Raw genomic sequence first — 22,725 nt, forward strand, 5'->3', positions numbered from 1 at the left:
AGACACTTGACTGCTAACCAGAAGGCTGAAGGTTCAAACCCACCAGCCACTCCTCGGAAGGAAGATGGGGCAATCTACTTCCATAGTCATACTGCCTCGGAAACCCAAGGTGGGGTCGCTATGAGTCAGGTCCGACTCGACGGCACATAACAACAATAACAACAAACCATATCGAATACTCACTAATTTGAGGAATGATAAATTATGGTGTTCCACAATATCATACAATATATGATTGTTATTAGAAATCATAGAACATTTAAGCAAATGGGGAAAATAGTATTTGAAAAATAAAAAAAGAAGAATATCAATTATGAATATATGTGATCTTAAATTTATTTAAATATTTACTTAAAAATATGCTGGAGTTATATGCCAAATGATCACAGCGATTACTTATTTGGTGGTAGTAGTAGCAGTGGTAGTAGTAGTTTAACTGACTTTTACTTTATTATATCTAATATTTTTTGATGTTTTTCAAAATTTCAGTTAAAAAATCTTTAAATTTCACAATAAAAAATAGCAATATATTATAGATTAAATAACACTAACAAAATATAATACTACACATGCAGGCCACTGTGCTGGTCATTCCCCAGTTTTACTCCCAAGTTCATTATCCAACTCTGTTCTCGGATTTACTTGCCAGCTGGCTTCTGGCTAAATTCAGCCAGTAGGAAGCACTGATGGGCAACTGGTTGACAGGAGGAAAGAAGTCAGGACACTTCCTCCCTGTCTTTGCTGGTGGCATCTCAGGCAATGGTAACATGCCTCCTATGGCTCTAGCTTCTTCCTACAGCCCTCTTTCTCAACACCCTTTCCACTACCTTCCCCCTCCTCCATGCTCCTGGCTCAACCTCGGCAGCTCCGACTGTGGTTACAGGTGACCTAGATTCTTGGGGTCTGTAAAACAATTTCCTCTCTCCAGTTTGGGTTGAAGATGGGGTTGGTAAAGTGGGGGAAGTGGTAGACCACAGAGTGCCTTCTTGTCCTTGTTAGTCTCTGGGTTGCCTCACTATCCCCTATCTGGCATTTAACTGTAGCTTAAATTCCTTCATAAGCCAGCTCTAGCAGCTTAGTAGTGACTTCTCAAAACACTGCTGATAGGAATTCTGAAGCAACATACAGGCACTACAGGACAGATTCATGTGATTAAAGATGTCTGTCAAGGGTGGGAGAGTTTAGAGTAACATATTTTCTAGCCTTGCCCTAGATACGTAGTACAATACAGTTGAAGGAGAACCAAGCTATTTTCATTTTAATATTCTTACTTATTGTCCTTGGGCAAGTCATTCAACCCTTTTGGATTCTACAGTCTGCCTGGTGCATTGGTCAACTGGACCGGAGCAACGAGAATCTTCCACCAATGTTCTAGTTCATTTGAAAAGAATTGGCTGCATGGTGCTACAGTATTAAAACTAGGGGGTATGACTCAACCCCCTCCAAAAAGGTCATGCTTATCTAGCACTCTGTGAATGGCAGATGCCTGGGCCGGAGGGAGTCATTAGTTGCAATTTAAGCTGGGTGGGAAAAAGGAAGAGGCCTGGGTTCTAAAACACCTCCTCCCTCTGTTGTTCTCGGCAACTGGAATCCCACAACTAGACGGTGCTCTTTCAGGTTAACACACTGTCCTTCATATAAACTCTTTATAAAATGTAGATACCATTGACCAACTGTTGAGTTGATTCTGACTCACTGCAACCCCATGCGTTGCAGAGTGGAACTGCACCCCATAGGGTTTCCAAGGCTGTGATTATTTGGAAGCTGATCATCAGACCTTTCTTTTGAGGTGCTTCTGGGTGGGTTTGAACTGCCAAGCTTTCAGTTAGTACTAGAGCATTTAACAATTTGCACTACCCAGAGATTCTGTTGTCACTATTAAACTCATTCCCATCAAGTTCACAGCAACCCTATAGGGCAGAGTAAAACTGCCACATAGGGTTACCAAGGCTATAAATCTTTACAGAAGCAGCCTGACACATCTTTCTCCCATGGAGCAGCTGGTTGGTTTGAACTGCAGACCTTTTGGTTAGCAGCCTAACACTTAACCACTATGCCATCAGGACTCCTTTCAGGTGCTATTGTTCTTACTGTTTTTAGGTGCCATCAAGTCAGCTCTGACTCAGAGACCCTATGAATATGAGACACTGCACAGTCCTGTGCCATCCTCACAGTCTTTGCTATGCTTGAGCTCATCCTTGCAGTCACTGTGTCAATCTATCATTGAGGGCCTTCCCCTTTTTCATTATCCCTTCTGCTAAGCATGATATCCTTCTCCAGGGAATAGTCCCTTTGGACAACATGTTCAAAGTAGGTAAGATGAAGTCTGGCCAAGTTGCTTCTAAGGAGCATTCCAGATGCACTCCTTCCAGAACAAATTTGTTCATTCTTCTGGCAGTCCATGATTTTTTCAGTATTCTTCACCCACAGCACAATTCAAAGGCATACACCCTTCTTTGGTCTTCTTTATTTATTGTCCGGCTTTTACATGCATACGAAGTGATTGAAAATACCATGGTTGCTTGGGTTAACCACATCTTCATCTTCAAATTGACATATTTGCTCCTTAACACTTTAAAGAGGTCTTTAGCAGTAGATTTGTCCATTGCAATACAACATGATTTTTTGACTGCTGCTTCCATGGGTATTGATTGTGGATGCAAGTAAAATGAAATCCCTGACCACTTCAACCTTTTTTCCATTTATCATGATGTTGCTTATTGGTTCAGTTGTGAGGACTCGTGTTTCTTTATATTGAGGTATAATCCATACTGAAGACTGTAATCTTTGATTTTCAACAGTAAGTGCTTCAAATCATCTTCACTTTCAGCAAGGAAGGTTGTGTCATCTGCATACTGAAAGTTGTTAATGAGTCTTCCTCCAATCCTGATGCCATATCCTTCTTCATATACCCCAGCTTCTCAGATTATTTGCTCAGCACACTGATTGAATAAGTATGGTGAAAAGATACAACCATGATGCACACCCTTCTTGATTTAAAAAAATGCAGTATCCCTTTGTTCTGTTTGAATGACACCCAGTTAGTCTATGTGCAGGTTCCTTATGGGCACAATTAAGGGTTCTGGAATTCCCAGTCTTTGCAATGTTATCCATAATTTGTTATGATCTACAGAGTTGAATGCCTTTGCATAATCAATAAAACACAGGTAAACCTCTTTCTGGTATGCTTTGCTTTCAGCCAAGATCCATCTGACCTCAGTAATGATATGCCTTGTTCCACATCCTTTTCTGAATCCAGCTTGAATTTCTGGAAGTTCTCTGTCAATATACTGTGACAACTGTTTTTGAATTACCTTCTGCAAAATTTTACTTGTGTGTGATATTAATGATATTATGCAACAATTTCCACATTTTGTTGGATCACCTGTTTCAGGGATGGGAAAAATATGAATTTCTTCTAGTCAGTTGGCCAGATAGCTGCATTCCAAATTTCTTGGCATTAATGAGTAAGTGTCTCTAGCGCTGCATCTGTTTGTCAAAACATCTCAATAGATATTCTATCATTTCCTGGAGCTTTGTTTATCACCAATTCCTTCAGTGCAGCTTCAACTTCTTCAATACCATTGGTTTTTGATCATATGCTACTTCCTGAGATGGTTGAACGTTGACCAATTCTTTTTGGTACAGTGACCCTGTGTATTCCTTCCATGTTATTATTTTGATGCTTCTTGTATCATTCATTATTTTGCCCATAGAATCCTTCAATATTGCAACTTGAGGCTTGAATCTTTTCTTCCGTCCTTTCAGCTTGAGAAATGCTGAGTGTGTTCCTCTCTTTTTGTTTTCTAACTTCATGTCTTTGCACATTACATTATAATAATTTACTTTGTCTTCTAGAACTGCCCTTTGAAATTTTCTGTTCAGCTCTTTTATTTCATCATCAGTTTTCTAATTAACTTTAGCTATTTTCCCTTCAAGAGCAAGTTTCAGAGTCTTTTTTGCTCTTTTCTTGTCATCAATTTTGCTCTTTTCTTGTCTTTTTAATGATCTTTGTTTTCTTCATGTATAATGTTCTTGATGTCATTCCACAACTCTCCTGGTCTTTGGTCATTGGTGTTCAGCGCATCATATTTATGCTTCAGATGGTCTCTAAATTCAGGTGTGATATAATCAAGGATGTATTTTTGCTTTCCTGGACTTGTTTAAATATTCCTCAGCTTCAACTTGAACTTGCATATGAGCAATTGATGATCTGTTCCACACTCAGTTCCTGGCTTTGCTTTGACTGATGATATTGAGCTTCTCTCCATTACCTCTTTCTACAGCTGTAGTCAATTTGATTCCTGTGTATTACATCTGGTGAGGTCCACGTGTATACCTCCCATTTATGTTGTTGAAAAAAGGTATTTGCAATGAATAAATCATTGGCCTTGCAAAATTCTATCATGTCATCTCCAGCATCTTATCTATCACCTAGGACATATTTTCTTGATACTGATGATTTTTCTTTGTTTCCAACTTTTGCATTCAAATTACCAGTAATTATCAATATATCCTGATAACATGTTTGGTCAATTTCAGAGTGCAGAAATTGGTACAAATCTTCAATTTCTTTATCCTTGGCTTTAATGATTGGTGCATAAATTTGAATAACAATAGTATTAACTGTCTTCCTTATAGGTGCATGGATATCATCCGATCACTGACAGCTTTGTACTTCAAGACAGATCTTGAAATGTTCTTTTTGATGATGAATGTGATGCCATTTCTCTTTAATTTGTCATTCCCTGCACAGTAGACCATATGATTATCAAGTTCAAAATGGCCAATACAGGCCATTTCAGCTCACTAATGCCTAGGATATTGATCTTTATGCATCCCATTTCATTTTTGACAACTTCCAATCTTCCTAGAGTCATACTCTGTACATTCCATATTCTGATTATTAATGAATGTTTGCAGCTGTGGCTTCACATTTTGAGTCATGCCCTATAAGCAAATGAAGGTCCAGAAAGCTTTACTCCATCCACATCATTAAGGTTGACTCCCTTTGAGAAGGCAGCTGTTCTCCAATCTTATTTTGAGTGGCTTCCAATCTGAGGGACTCATCTTCTGGTATATATCAGACAATGTTTCAGAGTTATTCATAAAGTTTTCCAGTAATACATCAGACTGTGTTTCACTGTTTTTCATAACATTTTCACTGGCCAATTTTTTTCAGAAGTGGATGGTCTGTGTTAGTCTGAAAACTCCACTGAAAACTGTCCACAATGGGTCACCCTGCTGGTGCTGGAGATACTGGTGGCATAGCGTCCAGTCTCAAAGCAACATACAATCCACCACAGCATGACAAACTGACAGATGAGTGGTGGTGGTGCTATTTGGAGGGTTAAAAAATAAGGTATATTTAGTACTTTGTGATAAATGTAGTGCATTAGTTGATCTGTCAAGGAGGTGAGGGGAAGAATGACAGAATGTGGACATTAACCTGTCTCCTGGGAATTTAAAGGGAAGATATAATGTTATAATAGGTGCAATTTTCTTCTTATATTTTCTAAACTGACTTCCTTTTGACTTGCTATAAATTGTTTGGTAAAATAGACTAATAATGATCTGGCCTTATTCTTTTATAGACCACTTCTTGTTTTTTTAAAAAGTCACAGAGAGCATCTTATTCTTGAATCTCCATCTTCCTTAAGTTTATTTTTAAAAAATACATATTTCTAGTCTACTGTTGACAAATCCATAAATTAGATCATTACTTGCATCCCAGCATCACTAATGATCTTATTGACTTTTAGTTCTTATTGATGCTCATTCTCTGATACAAATGTTTTACCATAAATGATAAATTCATTAAATTTTATTTAAATATGTCTATTCCCCTTATTTTGTTTTCTTTATATTGAGAGGTAATCCATACTGCAGACTGTATTCTTCAACCTTCATCAGTAGGATGAGGTTAAGTCATCCTCACTTCAGCAAGCAAAGTTGTATCGTCTGCATATCTCAGGTTATTAATGATTCTTCCTCCAATCCTGATACCACGTTTTTCTTCATATAGTCCAGCTTCTCAGATTATTTGCTCAGCATATAGATTGAATAAGTGTGGAGAAAGGATACAACCCTGACACACTCCCTTCTTGATTTTAAACCATGTAGTGGACCAATGAGCAGCATCACAATAAATGGAGAGGGATAATAAATGGAGAGAAGATTGAGGTTGTCAAAGAATTCACATTGCTTGGTTCTACAATCGATGCCAACAGAAGCAGCAGTCAGGACATTAGACGACGTGTAGCATTGGGAAAGTCAACTGCGAAGGAACTGTTTCAAGTGCTGAGGAGCAAGGATATCTCCTTGAGGACTAAGGTGCGCCTGACACAAGCCATGATATTTCCAATTGCCTTGTATGCATGTGAGAGCTGGGCAATGAATAAGGAAGACTGAAGAAGAGTTGATGCTTTTGAGTTGTGGTGCTGGCGAAGAATGCTGAAAGTACCGTGGACTGCTAAAAGAACTACCAGATCTTCCTGGAGGAAGTGCAGCCAGAATGCTCCTTGGAAGCAAGAATGGCCAGACTTCATCTCACCTATTTTGGTCATGTTGTAAGAAGGGACCATTCCCTGGAGAAGGATGTCATGCTTGGTAGGGTGGAGGGTCAACGAAAGAGGGGGAGGCCTTCAACGAGATGGATTGACACGGTGGCTGCAATGATGGGCTCAAGTATAGCAGGGATGGTGGGGCTGGTGCGGGATCAGGCAGTGTTTCATTCTGCTGTGCATGGGGTCGCTATGAGTCGGAAACGACTCGATGGCACTTAACAACATAACAACATTTCCCTTATTTTATGATTGTTGTTGTTATTTGCCATCGAGTCGGCCCTGACTCATAGCGACCCCTCCTTGGGTTTCTGAGGCAGTATCACTACAGAAGTAGGATTGCCCAACCTTCCTTTCGAGGAGTGGCTGGTGGGTTTGAACCGCCAGCCTTCTGGTTAGCAGTCAAGTGCTTTAGCCACTATGCTACCAGAGATAGTTTTCATATTTTAACCAAGCCACTCATTTATTAAGGTTGTAACAAATAAAACATCTCCTCAAGGCAATACGAAAATATTATGAAAAAAATGTGCTTAAATTTTTGGAGAACATTAACCCCCCAAAAAAAGTGTACCATAAATTCAGTTACTTCCAAATGGTTTTTGAAAGATTAAAATATTCATTTAATAAGCTCCATTAACATTTCTTTATGTAAAATATCTTCTCTTATATTGTTGTTATTGTTGTTAGGTGCCGTTGAGTTGTCTCCAACTCATAGTGCCCCCCTATACACAGCAGAATGAAATACTGCCCGGTATTGTACCAGCCTCATGATCCTTGCTCTACCTCAGCCCATTGTTGCAGTCACTGCATCTGTCCACCTCATTGACGGCCTTCCCCTTCTTCATTGACCCTCCACTTTCCCAAGCATGATATACTTCTCCAGGGAATGGTTCCTTCTGACCACATGACCAAAGTAGATGAGACGAAGTCTGGCCATTCTTGCTTCCAAGGAGCATTCTGGTTGCACTTCTTATCTTATTATTTTATAATACAATAAATATGGATGAAATTTTTTTCTAAGTGATGGTTGTAAGTGTGATCAGAGACCAAGATAAATTATAAGTATGATCAGAGATCAGAATTAAAAAAACTTTAAATTTACTGATTGAAAATTAAAGTTTACTGATTAAAGACTGTAAAAGAGAAATGTAAATATAACCAGGATAACCAAAATATCAAATAGCACTAGTACACCCATTAATTCTAAGTCCATTTTGTCAAATCCATGGAGAACAAATACTCTGTTCTTATTCTCCAGGTTAAACATTGTGCTCTAGGTTTGTGAGGAAAGAGGAAGTTACCTAAATGAGGTGAGAGATGTGGAGCAAATGTAGGAGGTTCTAGGGAGCAGAAGTGTCTCAGTTTGTTCTGGATATAGTTTACATTGAGGGGATGAGTCCACCATTGATGATTCATTGCATCTCTGGGTGATTAAGTAGAGTCTCTCCCTTGCCCAAATGAGTGATAAAGCAGGTCAGCTTTTTAAGTTAGCTCTTAGTGCTGGGAAAGAAAATGATTGTATTGCAATTTTCAATCCCTGATTGGGTGCCACCTTTAGAGATTTTGATTTAATTTTTCTGGGGTGTGACTTGGTATCAGCATTTTAAAAAGATGGCCAGGATTCTAGTATTCAGCTAAGATTGAGAATTGTTTTTCTAAAAATTCACTGGCCCAGCAGTAAGCATTGGCCTATGTCTTACCTTTTTGAGATCTGCCGATCAGATTTTACCTCATACATGATAAAATATTTCTACAAACTTCATTAATTATTTTCATACTTCCCAAACTTAATTTCTGGAAGGAAGGTTGAGCAATCTACTTCATAGTGATACTACCTCAGAAACCTAAGGAGGGGTCCCTGTGAGTTGGGTCTGACTTGATGGCACATAACAACAACAGTAAACTTAATTTTATTAAGCACAGCCCTACAGGGGAGAAAGAATGCATTCACAATGTATAGTATATGGTTTCCTAGTTATGAAAGGAAAAAAAAAAAAAAGCTCTTACCTTATTATAGTGACTACAATGAGGATATTGCCAACCAGCCCCGTTGAACAGATAATTCCAATCATGGAAGGAAGGATGACAGCATCAACAATGCTGGGGGCCTGATAAGCAAATTCTTTATCCAAGGATTTGTTCAAAAGTTCAACAGAGGTGTTCCAACAGGATGAGGGAAGTGGATTCATTATTCGCTAACTTCCAGTGGTTAAAGCTATGAAGTAACAGAAAGTGATTTATTTCTTTAGTATTATAATATAAAACATTTTAATTTCAAGGGAGTCCTCTTAATATAGATTACCTTTACTAAATTCAAAAGATATTAATTGGGGTCTTCCTTGTACCAAAATTCATGCAATATAGGATTCCAGAGTGAATATGATTGGCCCATGTCCATAAGGTTGTCACAGACTACAAAGGATATAGATAAACAAAAAATTATAAATCATGAGAAGTACCATGGTAGTGTACACATCTTATTCCACTTATGCTTTGAGCACAGCTGATACTCACCAACTACACACTGGTACTGGTTGTTTACAGCTGGCATCTATTCTTATTGGCCTGTCTGTCCATTCTGATTAGCTACTACCTCTGCAATGTTGTTGTTGTTAGCAGCACCTGTTGAGTAGAACTCTGACTCAAGGTGACCCCATGCACAATGGACGAAAATGCTGCCCAGTCCTGTGCCATCAGACCATTGTGATCCATTGGGGTTTTCATTGGCTGATTTTTGGAAGTACATTGCCAGACTTTTCTTCTTTGTCTTGGCCTGGAAGTTCCAAAACCTGTTCAGCATAATAGCAACATGTAAGCCCCACTGACAGACAGGTGGTGCTGTGCATGAGGTCTATTGGTTGGGAATCAAATCCAGGATTCCCATATAGAAAGTGAAAATTCTACCACTGAACCACAACTGCCCTACTTTTGCAATAAATTCCTGAAACCAAATTCACTGCCATTGAGTTGATTCTGATTCATAGATACCTGCATTGGGTTTTCAAAGTAGTTAATATTTATAGAAGTAGATTGTCTCATCTTCCTTCCATGGAGTGGCTGGCGGGTTTGAACTGCCAACCTTCTGGTTAGTAGTCAAATGCCTTAGGCACTGCACCACCAAAGCTCCAATTTTTTAGCAATACTGGCTGCTAAATACAGCTCCTGTATCTGCTGTTGAAGTACAATTGTGACAGCAAACTGATTGTTTAGGAATGAAATGGGATGATTCCTGGACTCTTGAAGGATGAGGAAGAGTTAGTTCAGCAAAGGACAGTTGAGGGAAGGAAAATGTGTTGTAGATAGTTGGGGCAGCAAGTACTGAGATGAATTACAGTACAGGACAAAAAAAAAAAAAAATGACAATGAATAAACTAAAAAATGAACAAAGAAACACAACCAAATAGAACTGGAAAATCATTTGCTTGATTATCTTGACAAAAAATCTAAGTTTGCCATGTTAGAGTAGTTTCTGGTAATGGCATAAGGATACCTTTATCTGGAAGGCATCTAGTGAGTGCCATATCACTTAAGTTCTGGTTCCATGTCTATAGGGAGTCCAAGATCCAGGGGCTAAACACACACACACACACACCCACACACACACATCTAACATTTGATCATATGCTTTCAAGGTAATATAAATCCCTGTTCTCCTTTATTTACATATGTTTTATATATATTTAAACTCATTGCCACTGAGTCGATTCCGACTCATAGCGATCCTATATGACAGAATAGAACTGCTCCATGGAGTTTCCCAGGCTGTAAATCTTTACTGAGGCAGACTGTCTCATCTGTCTCTCACAGACCAGCTGGTGGGTTTGAACAGCTGACATTTTGGTTAGTTGCCAAATTCATTAACTACTGCACCTTCTTTATATACAAAACCAAAACCAAACCCACTGCCATCAAGTCAATTCCAACTTGCGACCCGTATTGGGTTTCTGAGGCGATAAATCTTTATGGAAGTAGTTTGCCAGTCTTCCTTCCATGGAGTGGCTGGTGGGTTTTCTGAACTGCCAACCTTTTGGTTAACAGTCAAATGCCTTAGGCACTGGGCCATTAATTTTCCTACTTTGCTTCTCTTCCCTCTTTAACTTTTTTATTCAGTTATTTCACTTAAAAATCAGTTAATATAAAGTGAACTTTAATTATATTTCTGTTATGCTAAAATGTGAGGCCAAAATATATGCAAAAATTTAGCAAAAGGGCCATTTTCAAGCAAATGAGCTATGTATGACTAACTGTCTGAACTCACTGAAGGGCTTCTTATGGATAGACATATTCACAGTCAGGCACTTCATATTGTTTTAAAAACACCAAATGTAGCTATTTGAAAGTCAAGATGACTGATTTATTTCAATTTTCTTCTTGTTATACAGCATCATGAAAAATTAGCATTTATGAGAAATTTTGGAGGATACACAAAAGTCTAGTGTTTAGGAATCATAATAGCTTAAGGTAACAGGTGAAAATTGCCTTTTCTGACAACTGTTTTGGCATAGTGCCAAAGGCACTTGACTACTAATCAGAAGGCTGGTGGTTCAAACCCACCAACCACTGCCTGGAAGGAAGGTTGAGCAATCTACTTCCATAGTGAAACTGCCTTGGAAACCCAAAGAGGGGTCGCTATGAGTCAGATCCAACTCCATGGCAATGGTTGTGTCGTGTTACAAACTTTAAAAAAGAAAATATGGATATTTTCAAATTAATAGGTTTGGAGGATGTGTATTTTTGGAAATGATTATTTAAATTTAAGACAGGCAAACTTTTTCTAATGAATGATAGCCATAACTATTATCTCCTAAATCACTATGTATATCAGTATCTCTTCCCCAAATCTAATCTGCAGTAACGTGTCTCCCAAGTTCAGCTAATAGACACATTAAACAGTGTGTTTCTAAGGCTGTTAGATAAAGTTTGGGAGTACAATCTTTTTGGCTATATGCTAACTTCGTTAATGTTTAACAATAAAAAAAAAAATTGGAAGCTCAGAGGGCTTACATGTTGTTAACACCTCCTGGGCTATGGAGACTACAGAAGTTTCAACCCAAAGCTCTTTAGCCTTACCCTTCCATCTGTGCCTCTTGCTTTATTTATTTCCCACCTCTCAAGTCCTCTGAGGAAGATAGGTTCTCACAAAGTGGAAAAGGAAGAAATCTGAAAAATTATACTATGTGAGGAAAGAACTCTGAAAGTGAACTGTAACTTTTATTCTATAACCTTTACTTTTGTCGTTGAAAACATGACCTTGGAAATCTGTTTTTCCTTAGCATCAATTAAAACCTCATGTTTAATACTTCTTGTAAATTCTGGAATTAAAAGTAAAGACAAATGAGTGTATCAGTGAAAATTCTATGAATTACAATTTTGTGGATCCTCTTTGTCATATTGATAAGAAATTCCCTATTTTACAATTCAATTAAATAATTTCAAATTAGTGAAATTCAATAATCCAATAAAAAAATATATTTCAAGGGAAATTATCCCCTCGTCCTTCATTTTGTCCTGTCAGCTACTGGCAGGACTTTCCTTCCAGGTGGTGTTGTTTTAGGTGCTGTTGAGTAAATTCTGATTCACAGCGACACTATGTACGACAGAATGAAACATTGCCTGGTCTTCCACCATCCTCACATTTGTTGATATATTTGAGCCTACTGTTGTAGCCACTGTGTCAATCCATTTCATTGATGGTCTTCTTCTTTTTCACTGACTCTCTACCAAGGACGATGTCCATCTCCAGGGACTGGTGCCTCCTGATAACATGTCCAAAGTGAGTGAGAATTCTTGCCATCTTTGCTTTTAAAGAGCATTTTGTCTGTACTTCTCCAAGGCAGATTTGCTTCTTCACCTGGTATTCCATGGTATAATCATTATTCTTTGCCAGTACCATGATTCAAATGAATCAATTCTTTTGTGGTTGTCCTTATTCATTGTCCAGCTTTCACATGCATATGAGGTGACTGAAAATACCCTAGCTTCTTCTGTTAGGCACACCTTAGTCTTTAGACTGACATTTTTGTTTTTTACCACTTCAAAGAGGGCTTTTGCAATACATTTGCCCAATGCTGTATGTCCTTTGATTTCTCGATGGCTGCTGTCATGAGCATTGATTGTGGATTCAAGTAAAATTAAATCCTTGACAACTTCAATATTTTCTCTGTTTATCATGATTTTCCGTACTGGCTCAGTTGTGATGATTTTTGTTTTCTTTATGTTGAGGTGTAGTTAAGCTGAAGGTTGTAGTCTTTTATATTCATCAGTAAGTGCTTCATGTCTTCTTCGTTTTCATCTGCATATTGTAGGTTGTTCATGATGCTTCCTCCAATCCTGATACCATGTTCTTCTCCATACAGTCCAGCTTCTTGGATTATGTGCTCAACATACAGATTGAGTAAGTGTGGTGAAAAGTTACAGCCCTGACACACACCTTTCCTGATTTGAAACCTTATAGTATCCTCTCATTCTGTTTGAATTACTGTCTCTCAGTCTGTATATAGGAGCTCTGGTAGCATAATGGCTAAAGCACTTGACTGCTAACCAGAAGGCTGGCGGTTCAAACCCACCAGCCACTCCTCGGAAGGAAGGTTGGGCAATCCTACTTCTGTAGTGATACTGCCTCAGAAACCCAAGGAGGGGTCGCTATGAGTTGGGGCCGACTCGATGGCACATAACAACAACAACAGTCTGTATACAGATTCCTCAAGAGCACAATTAATATGACTGCTAAATTCTGAGAGCTAATACCTAGTAATATTTGGTACTTTATAAGGCTTGACAATTGTATCTCTTTCTTGATAATTGTATCTTTCTTTTTAATAAAGACATTGCTTTTAGTTAAATATGCAGAAAGAGAATATATATTATTGTTAAACAGTAGCTGTTGAAAAATTTTAAGCTTTACCATTTAAAATATTTATATTTTAAATAGTTAATATTTACAAAGAAGGTTTTTTGTTTTGTTTTTAGAATCCTTTATACAGAGAGTCTTCCAATTCTTAGGTATGAATCCATTATATCTAAGGATTATTTATGATATTATTTATGATGGCTCCCCTAATTTCATGACGGACACCAAAGCAAAATAAGATTAACTTCATAAAAACTCTTTTGCAGAAAAGCAAAACTGTGGTTGTGTGGTATCTCAGGGTGTTCTAGATTAAACCAACCCACGATAGGTATTGTAGATCCCTTAATACTCTTCTAACTATAAAACTGTTTCTTATTTCTTTAATAGCAAGTTTTGATGCTTATTTAGAAAATGAGTTCAGAGAACGGATGTTAAATGGTTAAGAGAGCTCCTTTTGTAAGAAGTTTTCTTAAAAAAAAAAAGGAAATTTATGCTTATAAATTCGATGTTGAAAGAAGACTGACAGAGTCAGTTTAATGTATTCTGATTCACATCATTCATCTATATACACTGACATCTTCATACATACACAATTTATTCATGATGACTAGGACAAGCAAAAGGTGGAATGAATTGAAAGGAAATTAGACACTTTAAAGAAACCAGAAGAGTGTTAAGAAGTCTGAAAAGTGATAAGAAAATGTATGTGGCATAGAGTGCATGATGTAGAGAATAAATCAAACGAAGTAGCAGATGATGAGTTTCCTTACACAGCAGTGATAATTTCACAAGTTTTGATTATTTTTAATACTGAAAACTAAAATAATAATCTACAACTTTTTTCAGTAAATATAGTCATGATGATGATATTTGGTGAATCTGATGAGCCAGTTTTATGGCTTCTTCTCTTGTTACTATTTTCAACTTAAATATCAGAAAAAAAAATCAACTTGGAAAAGAACCTTCTGCTAATAACTTGCAAAGTAATTGAGAATTTTCCTGTAGCCACCAAGCAAAAAATATCTCGTACACTTACCTGACTATACTCTCCTACATACACGTACTCCTATGGGTTCAAATTGGGTGGATTTGCTCACCAAGTTATGATCCAACTAACTGAGGATTTCAATATTGTCTTTTCACCCAGTCCACCCATCTCCTTCCATTATGTTGAACCTCTCTACAGACATGCTCTATTTCAAGCTATTCATTCAAAAAACATATAGTGTCTATAGCAAGGAATAACATCAACAAGATCTTAACCTATATCAAAATATGGTTGTGATGATTAAATGTGATAATATAATAAAGTTCTGAGAACAATGTCTGGAATCTAGTAAGTATTCAATTAATATTAGTCATCATCATCATCATTATCATCATTACTAGAGTGTTTATTGGGGTATAGAACCCTGACATAGGGTGGCAAGAGTTGTAGGAATAAGAGTTATGAACCAACATAGGTGGAGAGTAAGGATCCCCCTTTTTAGCCTTTAAACTAGAGGCAGTGGTTTAGAAACACAGCACTACACTTTAGCTCTCTTGAAGAAAAACTTCTCATACTCTGTTGGAGTAGAAGAGATAATAAGTTTTAGGAGCTCTGGTGGCGTAGTGCCTAAAGCATTTGAGTGATAATCACAAGGCTGGTGGTTCAAACCCACCAGCCACTCTTCGGAAGGAAGATTGGGCAATCTACTTCTGTAGTGATACTGCCTTGGAAACTATGAGTGGGGACCAACTTGATGGCAGTGAGTTTGGTTTGGTTTTGGGCATACAACTCAAGTTGGACAGCACAAAATGAAAGTAAATAATGCTCCAATGTGCAGAGAAAAGGGCAGAGTTTTTATACAGATGGGACAGCATGACAAAAACCAGAATCATCTCACAGATAATGGTTTCTTCATATCAGTGGCGTAGTGCCTAAGGCACTTGACTACTAACCAGAAGGTTGGTAGTTCAAACTCACCAGCCACTCCTTGGAACGAAGATTGGGCAATCTACTTCTGTAGTGATACTACCTCGGAAACCCAAGGAGGAGTTGCTATGAGTCAGAGACAACTCGACAGCACATAACAACAACAACGACAACAACAACATATTTCCTCAGAACAGTTCATGCAAGCAATTTCAGAGAATATTTTTTTGGCACATACTTCCTGGAGCATTTTTGGTACAAATTTTCTGAAAACAAGCACATTTCTTTTTGTTCTCTTTCCTTGGTTATATAAGAATGTCTTATATGAACCCCTCATTGGGAGTTCAGTCTGAACACCTTTAATTTTTTAAGATTTTGTTGATATATTCCTCCCTTTTGATAAGCCTTCATTAGGGAGTATTGATCACCCATAAGGGAGTAGCCTTTATTTTGAAAGGGCTTTCTGTTGGTAGAGGGATCTTTTAGTTAGTAATTATTCTCTTCACCTTGCCAAACTGTTAAGTTGTATCAACAGGGTAAGTAGGTTCTTAGTTGGAGTTCTGGTAGCAAACAAGGTCAACTGGAGGAACAAGTCAAAGTGAATTCCAACAATGAAAGGTCACCATAAAACATTAAGGGAGGACAAAGAAGTGTCCTCATTTCTGTTTAAAGGGTTTTAAAAGGTGAGTTGTAGTAAAATGGTACATACATACAGTAAAAGTTAGATCAAAGGGTAAGACCTCTAGGGATTCACTTTCTTTAAAACACATGGTTCTATGCACAGCAGAGTAAACTTTACCCTTATTACAGATATTTATTACACAAGAATTTCATGCCACATTTGGTTAGCCCTATTATGATTAATAAACAAATTTTAAAAATTAAGTTGAAAGTTAGTTTGTAATATGGAACACAGTCAGGCATTAATACCATTTGGTAACCAACTAAAAATATCTGAGCAAGGTGAGTCAGGGAAAAGAAATACTGAATGCAACCAAGTAGCCCTTTGGTGAATCTTCCTGATGTCCTGTTCTACTTTTCTTGAGGTATTCACTCAAATGCAAGAGGCTTTAGTAATAGCACAAACCTTTCTTGAAGGTAATCAAGCACTATTATATTATTTAATATAACTTTAGCAAGAGATTCTAAGGATTTTTATTGTGCTGCTATTCTATCTGTAATATCATCATCAGTTTAAGCCACTATAGCAGATAAACTGTGAATAGATTTTTCAACTTCAAATAGATTAAATACCATATTTTTTGTAGAAGCACTCATAGGAATACTCATCCTATCCCAGTTTTATTAGCTATTGGGTTATGATCTGACATAGAATCTCTCTTATTCTGGATGAGAATCTTTAGATCACTAGTCCAATGTACAATTTAATTATAAGAGTGAACATCTAATTCCTAGATGGTCTAACATATATTGAGTTCTCATTCTCTACCTATCCAAGCAGGGCAATGCCCAGACATAGGGTTTATCACTTGGGTCTGGTTCTTTTGTTGTGCTATAATTTGATTCCCCACACACAAAAAAAACCATATCCATGAGGAGCACAGACCATATTTTTTCTGGTATAATTGTGCAGGAAAGAAATAGTTTGATTAATTTGCTCAAGTTAGTTTTTTATTAGGAAATTAATAGAAATGGGCAGTTGTCCCAGCATTAATGAATCCAAAGCCTAAGAAAAAGGGAGACAAGTTGTCTAGATCTGCCTTATTTTCATTCAAGTAATTTGGTAGTTCAGTTTCTCTTACCAGTAGATTTCTGAAGTATCTAGGAGAATCTGCATATTGAGTTTGAAAATCATTCTTACAAAAAGTTAAAATTCCTTTAAAAGAACTAAAAGGGTGGGGTAAGCTTAACTCAGAGCAAACAACCTTTTGTTTTATAACATGGGTTATATTAAATCATAGTCCTTGAGGTTGGGCTAATAATCCAGGGGGATGTCACAGTCTAACATGTATGCCTTGTTTAAAGGTACCATTGTAGTTAATTATAGCATTACATACAAGACTGTAGTTTGATATAGGAAATGCTAATTGATCTCTGGGAGCTCTGGTAGTGTAGTGCCTAATGCACTTGACTGCTAACCAGAAGGCTGGTGGTTCAAACCCATCAGCCACTCTTTGGAAGGAAGATGGGGAAATCTACTTCCGTAGTGATACTGCCTTGGGAACCCAAGAAGGGATCGCTATGAGTTGGGTCCAACCCAATGGCACATAACAACAACAACAACAACAATTGATCTTTATTTTTGTGCCCTGATCATGGATTGGGGTGACAGATGCAAATTCAGTCAAATTAGTGGCACTATCTACTGATTGGGCTAATTAAAAAATGCATTTTCTTTTCAGGGGTCAGAAGAAATTACTAGAGAGAGAACTATAAAACTTAAATGAACTTTCATGTTGAATAAAAGCCCAAGGAAAAAGACCATAGTATTGACTAACACTAACAACATAAGGATAGATAGAATTATAAAGCAAAGTCCACAAAGTTCAGCAAGATGCATGGAATCTTGTTCTGTGATCTTGAACCTTCTACCTCAGACGTCATATGATTTGGACCAAAGGAACATTTTAGGGTGATCTTTAGCTCTCTGGAAAGTACGAAGAAGGGCCTTGTTTTTTTCCAAAACCATTTAGCTTGGTTTTTTAGTCAAGAATTTATTCTCTTGAATCCTTACTCTTAGGCAGATTGCACAAATAATAAAATTAACTCTCCAACCCAATAATCAAAGAAAATATTGTTATCTTAATAGCAGGAAATCAAATTCTTTGCTTTATATACCATTTGACATTAAAGCTCATAAAAATTCTTATAAAGTAACTTGTTAAAGTTTTAGATGCAGTAATAAGAACTTTGACTATCTTTTGTATAAATTCTAATAAACATATTAAATTTCTTGTCTTTGCTATATATCTTATACTAGAACTGTTTAGGAGCTCTGGTAGCATAGTGCCTAAGGCACTTGACTGCTAACCAGAAGGCTGGTGGTTCAAACCCACCAGCCACTCCTCAGAAGGTAGATGGGGCAATCTACTTCCATAGTGATACTGCCTCGGAAACCCAAGGAGGGGTTGCTATGAGTTGGGTCCAACTCAATGGCAGATAACAACAACAACAACAACAAACTCTTTAAGTGGCAAAAAAGGAACATACTTATTACCAGACATATTTTTTACATATGTGGCACAAAAAGAGTCTATAACTTCAATTATAATGAATATTCATTAACTCACTAAAATATTAGTAAATTACTTAAAATTTTGGAAATTAATTTAATCCTCCCAAACCTAAAAAGCCAAACTCACTGCCACCAAGTCAATTCCAACACATAGTGACCTCCATTGGGTTTCTGAGGCTATAAACTTTTACAGAAGTAGTTTCCCCTATCTCATTTTGTGAACCAGGTGGTGGGTTTGAACCACTGACCTTCTGGTTAGCAGCTAAATGCCTTATCCACTGTGTCACCAGAGCTCCTTAACTTAAGCCTATATAGTACAAAACATAGGAGTTCTGGTGGTGTAGTGGTTAAAGCAGATGCTTAAGTTAGCCCATGTAGCTTGAAAGACAAGAGATAACAAAACTATTTTCATTCTATTTTATTATTGTTATTCTTTTGGTAAGCAGTTTAGTGTTCGTCTCATTCTAGAATTAATAAAAATTATTCTTTTTCTCTAAATAAAACATATTTCATATAATATCTAGCTTAAGTTATTTAGAAGGGTTTGCTTTTATGAATTTGCTTTCAATGTTGACATAAACACAAAACCTCTGTCAGAATGAATTTATATTCATTAATTCATGGAAATGTTAGGAATGTTTAATTTTTGTAAGTACTTATTTATCATTAAACTTATCAGACTAACTTCTTTGAAGGAATATTTTAATCTAATTTAACAATATTGTTCAGAGGTAAGAAATTATTACATTTACACAATCCTGTCTTTTGCATGCTTCATAAGATGCTTTAGAGAAGCAAGTTAGAACAATTTGTCCTCTTTAAGGGCTTGTTATACCAACTGAAATAAACAATTCATCCTTTCTTATGCACCTTTCAAATAGATTAACTTATATAAAGTTTCCTCAGTGTAGTTACTGAAAGCCCAACTCATAAGACAGGCCTAAGAAGCAATTTTTCTAAGACCTGAAAAACAAAATAAAACCTAGTAATTGATAGTCATGGCTTCTGACAACAAGACAGAAACTCAGACACAAAACAAGGCAGAAAAACTACATAAATTCACTGGTGTGTGAGGCCAGGTTAAAATCCAAGCTTATACTTGATATTACATGAAACAAACATATGAGGAATGTAGTTTCTTAAAATGTATATAGGAATTATGGGATGAGATTGACTCAATTCATTGGAAAAAGATGTCCTAGATAAATTTATTTACTTACCAGAGTCTCAGATGGAGGATTTTAATCAAATCCTTTCATTTAAATTCAGCAATAAACAACATTTTTCAAAAAATTAGAAAACCCCGAAAATGGTGCAAATGGGAACTCTTTTTCCCAAAGTGATGACAGCAATTTTGAATTATTTTAAATGTATTCTGCTAATAGAGGTTTTGAACATGAACCCCAAGCCCAGTAGTGGAGGAAATACAGGCTTATTTATTGAGGACCTGTTAGGTTGAAACTTTGGTTTCCCAGAGTCAAATAAAAATTCCTAGCAAGGAGTGTGCCATGGGGTATGGTCAGTGTTTTGTTTCACAGTATGCCTTCATTGTGTGAGAGTTTTCTCATGGCAGGTAGACAGTCTAGTGTTCTGGCCCATCTCATGTCCCAGCTTATCCTTTCATGGGTGTCTTTCTGTTGGTAGTGTAACCTTAAGTGTATCTAAGAAGCTTAACCAATGCCCACATATTTTTCAGCTTAAGGACTTTATAATTCTTTCCTAACAGCCATACAACTTAACTTTATATTGTCTTGACTGATACAAAATAATTGCATTTTTAATCTAACATTTCCATAGCATCTTTCATTTAAATTATTTTTTAAGTAACTGTAGAGGAATTTCTCTCAACTGGAATGACATAAGAACTGGATTCTCAATTGGGCCCAGGTATGCAAATAGTCAGGAGCAGACATAGTATCTATGTCACCTTAAGGCTATACAATTTTGGGAAAGTTGCTTTAAGAAAAATACAAATTTAGTTGTGGATATTTATTGAGAATGAGAAAATAGATGACAACAAATTATAAATTTCAAAAAGCTAACAAACACCCCAAACACAAAATCCAGAAAAATAATGTCATATTTCCATTAATTGGCTGTCTAACAATTAACAAACTCCTATAATACTTTTCCCATGCATGTTTTGGTGGCATAATCTTTAATTATCTCTTCAAATGATCATTATTGTGTAAAATCATCTATCTCACAATTTAAAAAAGATAGTCTTAGGAAACTATGTCATTTTGTTCAAATCTCAAACTCTTTATGTCTGAATACTTTCATTCTGTTGTACTGTGGAGGCTTGCATGTTGCTTTGAGGTTGGAGGCTATGCCACTGGTATTTCAAATATTATTAGGGTCACCCCTGGTGGACAGGTTTCAGAGGAGCCTCCAGACTAAGAAAGACTTGGAAGAAGAAAGGGGCCATCCACTCCTCAAAGAATTGGCCAGTGAAAACCATATGAACAGCAGTGAAACACTGTCTGACATATCACTGGAAAACTTTATGAAAGCCGTGAAACACTGTCTGATATAGTGCCAGAAGATGAGGCACTCAAAATATGACTGGGGAAGAGCTACCTCTTCAAAGTATACCTTAATAATGTGGATGAAGTAAAGCTTTTGGGACCACCGCTTGCTGATGTGGCATGAGTCAAATTGGGAAGAAACAGCTACAAACATCCATTAATAATCAGAAGGTAGAACATACAAAGTATGAATCAAGGAAAATTGGAAGTTGGCAAAAATGAAATGGAACACATACAGATCAATGTCCTAGGCATTTGGGAGGTGAAAGGGTCTGTGTTTGGCCATTTTGAACCAGACAATCATATGATTTATTATGCCGGGAATGACAAACCAAAGAGAAATGCTGTGGTATTCAGCTCACAAAGAATGTTTCAAGATCTGTCCTGAAGTACAATGCTGTCAGTGATAGGGTAATACCCATACCCTTACATGGAAGAACAGTTAATACTACTATTATTCAAATTTGCACACCAACCACTAAAGCCAAAGATGAGGAAATTGAAGATTATTACCAACTTATGCAGTCTGAAATTGACCAAATATGCAATCAAGATATATTGATTATTACTGGTGATTGGAATGCAAAAGGTAGAAATAAAGAAGAATTATTGGTAGTTGGAAAATATTACCTTAGTGATAGAAATTATGCCGGAGATTGAATGAAAGAATTTTGCAAGCCCAATAGCTTATTCACTGCAAATATCTTTTATCAACAACATAAATGGTGGTTATACACATGGATCTCACCAGATGGGATACATAGGACTCAGATTCACTACATCTGTGGAAAGAAGCAATGGAGAAGCTCAATATCTTTGGCCAAAACAAGGCCAGGAGCTGACTGTGGAACAGACCACCAATTGCTCATATGCAAGCTGAAGTTGAAGGTGAAGAAAATTAAAACAAGTCCATGACAGCCAAAATATGGCATTGATTATATCCCACCTGAATTTAGAAATCATCCGAAGATAGATTTGACTCATTGAACATCAATGACTGAAAAACAGATGAGTTCTGATATAATATCAAGAATGCCACACACAAAGAAAGCAAAAAGTCATTAAAAAGACAGGAAAGAAGAAAAGACCAAAATGGATATCAGAAGAGACTCTGAAACTTGCTCTTGAATGGAGAGTAGCTAAAGCAAATGGAAGAAATAACAAAATAAAAGATTTCAAAGAGCAGCTTGAGAAGACAATGTGAAGTATTATAATGAAGACTTATATTCACTATATATTATAATGAATAATTCCAGATGCAAAGACCTGGAAGTGAAAAACAAAAAGGGAAGAACATGCTTGGCATTTCTCAAGCTTAAAGAACTGGAGAAAAAATTCAAGTCCTGAGTTGCAATATTGAAAGATTCTATGGGCAAAATAGTGAATGATGCAGGAAGCATCAAAAGAAGATAGAAGAAATACACAGAGTCACTGTACCAAAAAGAATTGGTTGAAGTTCATGTATTTCAGGAGGTGGCATATGATTAAGAACCAATGATAGTGAAGGAGAAGTCCAGGCTGCACTGAAGGAACTGTCATAAAACAAGGCTCCAAGAATTGACGGAATACTCATTGAGATGTTTCAACAAATGGATGCTGCACTAGAGGCACTTATTCATCTATGCCAAGAAATTTGGAAGCAGCTACCTGGTTAACTGACTGGAAAAGATCCA

The 22,725-nt window shown here is 36.9% G+C and overlaps 1 protein-coding gene across 1 annotated transcript in view; it reads right to left on the bottom strand.

Moving 5' to 3' along the window:
• MCHR2 (melanin concentrating hormone receptor 2) overlaps positions 1–8,752 on the bottom strand; it is a 44,482-nt gene extending 35,730 nt beyond the window's left edge. The window contains exon 1 of the mRNA XM_007942278.1: positions 8,571–8,752. Coding sequence (XP_007940469.1) covers positions 8,571–8,752 — 182 coding nt within the window. The remainder of the gene's footprint in view (positions 1–8,570) is intronic.
• Positions 8,753–22,725: the final 13,973 nt, after the last annotated feature.

This window comes from Orycteropus afer, unplaced genomic scaffold (genome assembly GCF_000298275.1).
Source record: "Orycteropus afer afer isolate SDZICR_OR568_19922 unplaced genomic scaffold, OryAfe1.0 scaffold00087, whole genome shotgun sequence".
NCBI classification, from domain to species: Eukaryota; Metazoa; Chordata; class Mammalia; order Tubulidentata; family Orycteropodidae; genus Orycteropus; species Orycteropus afer.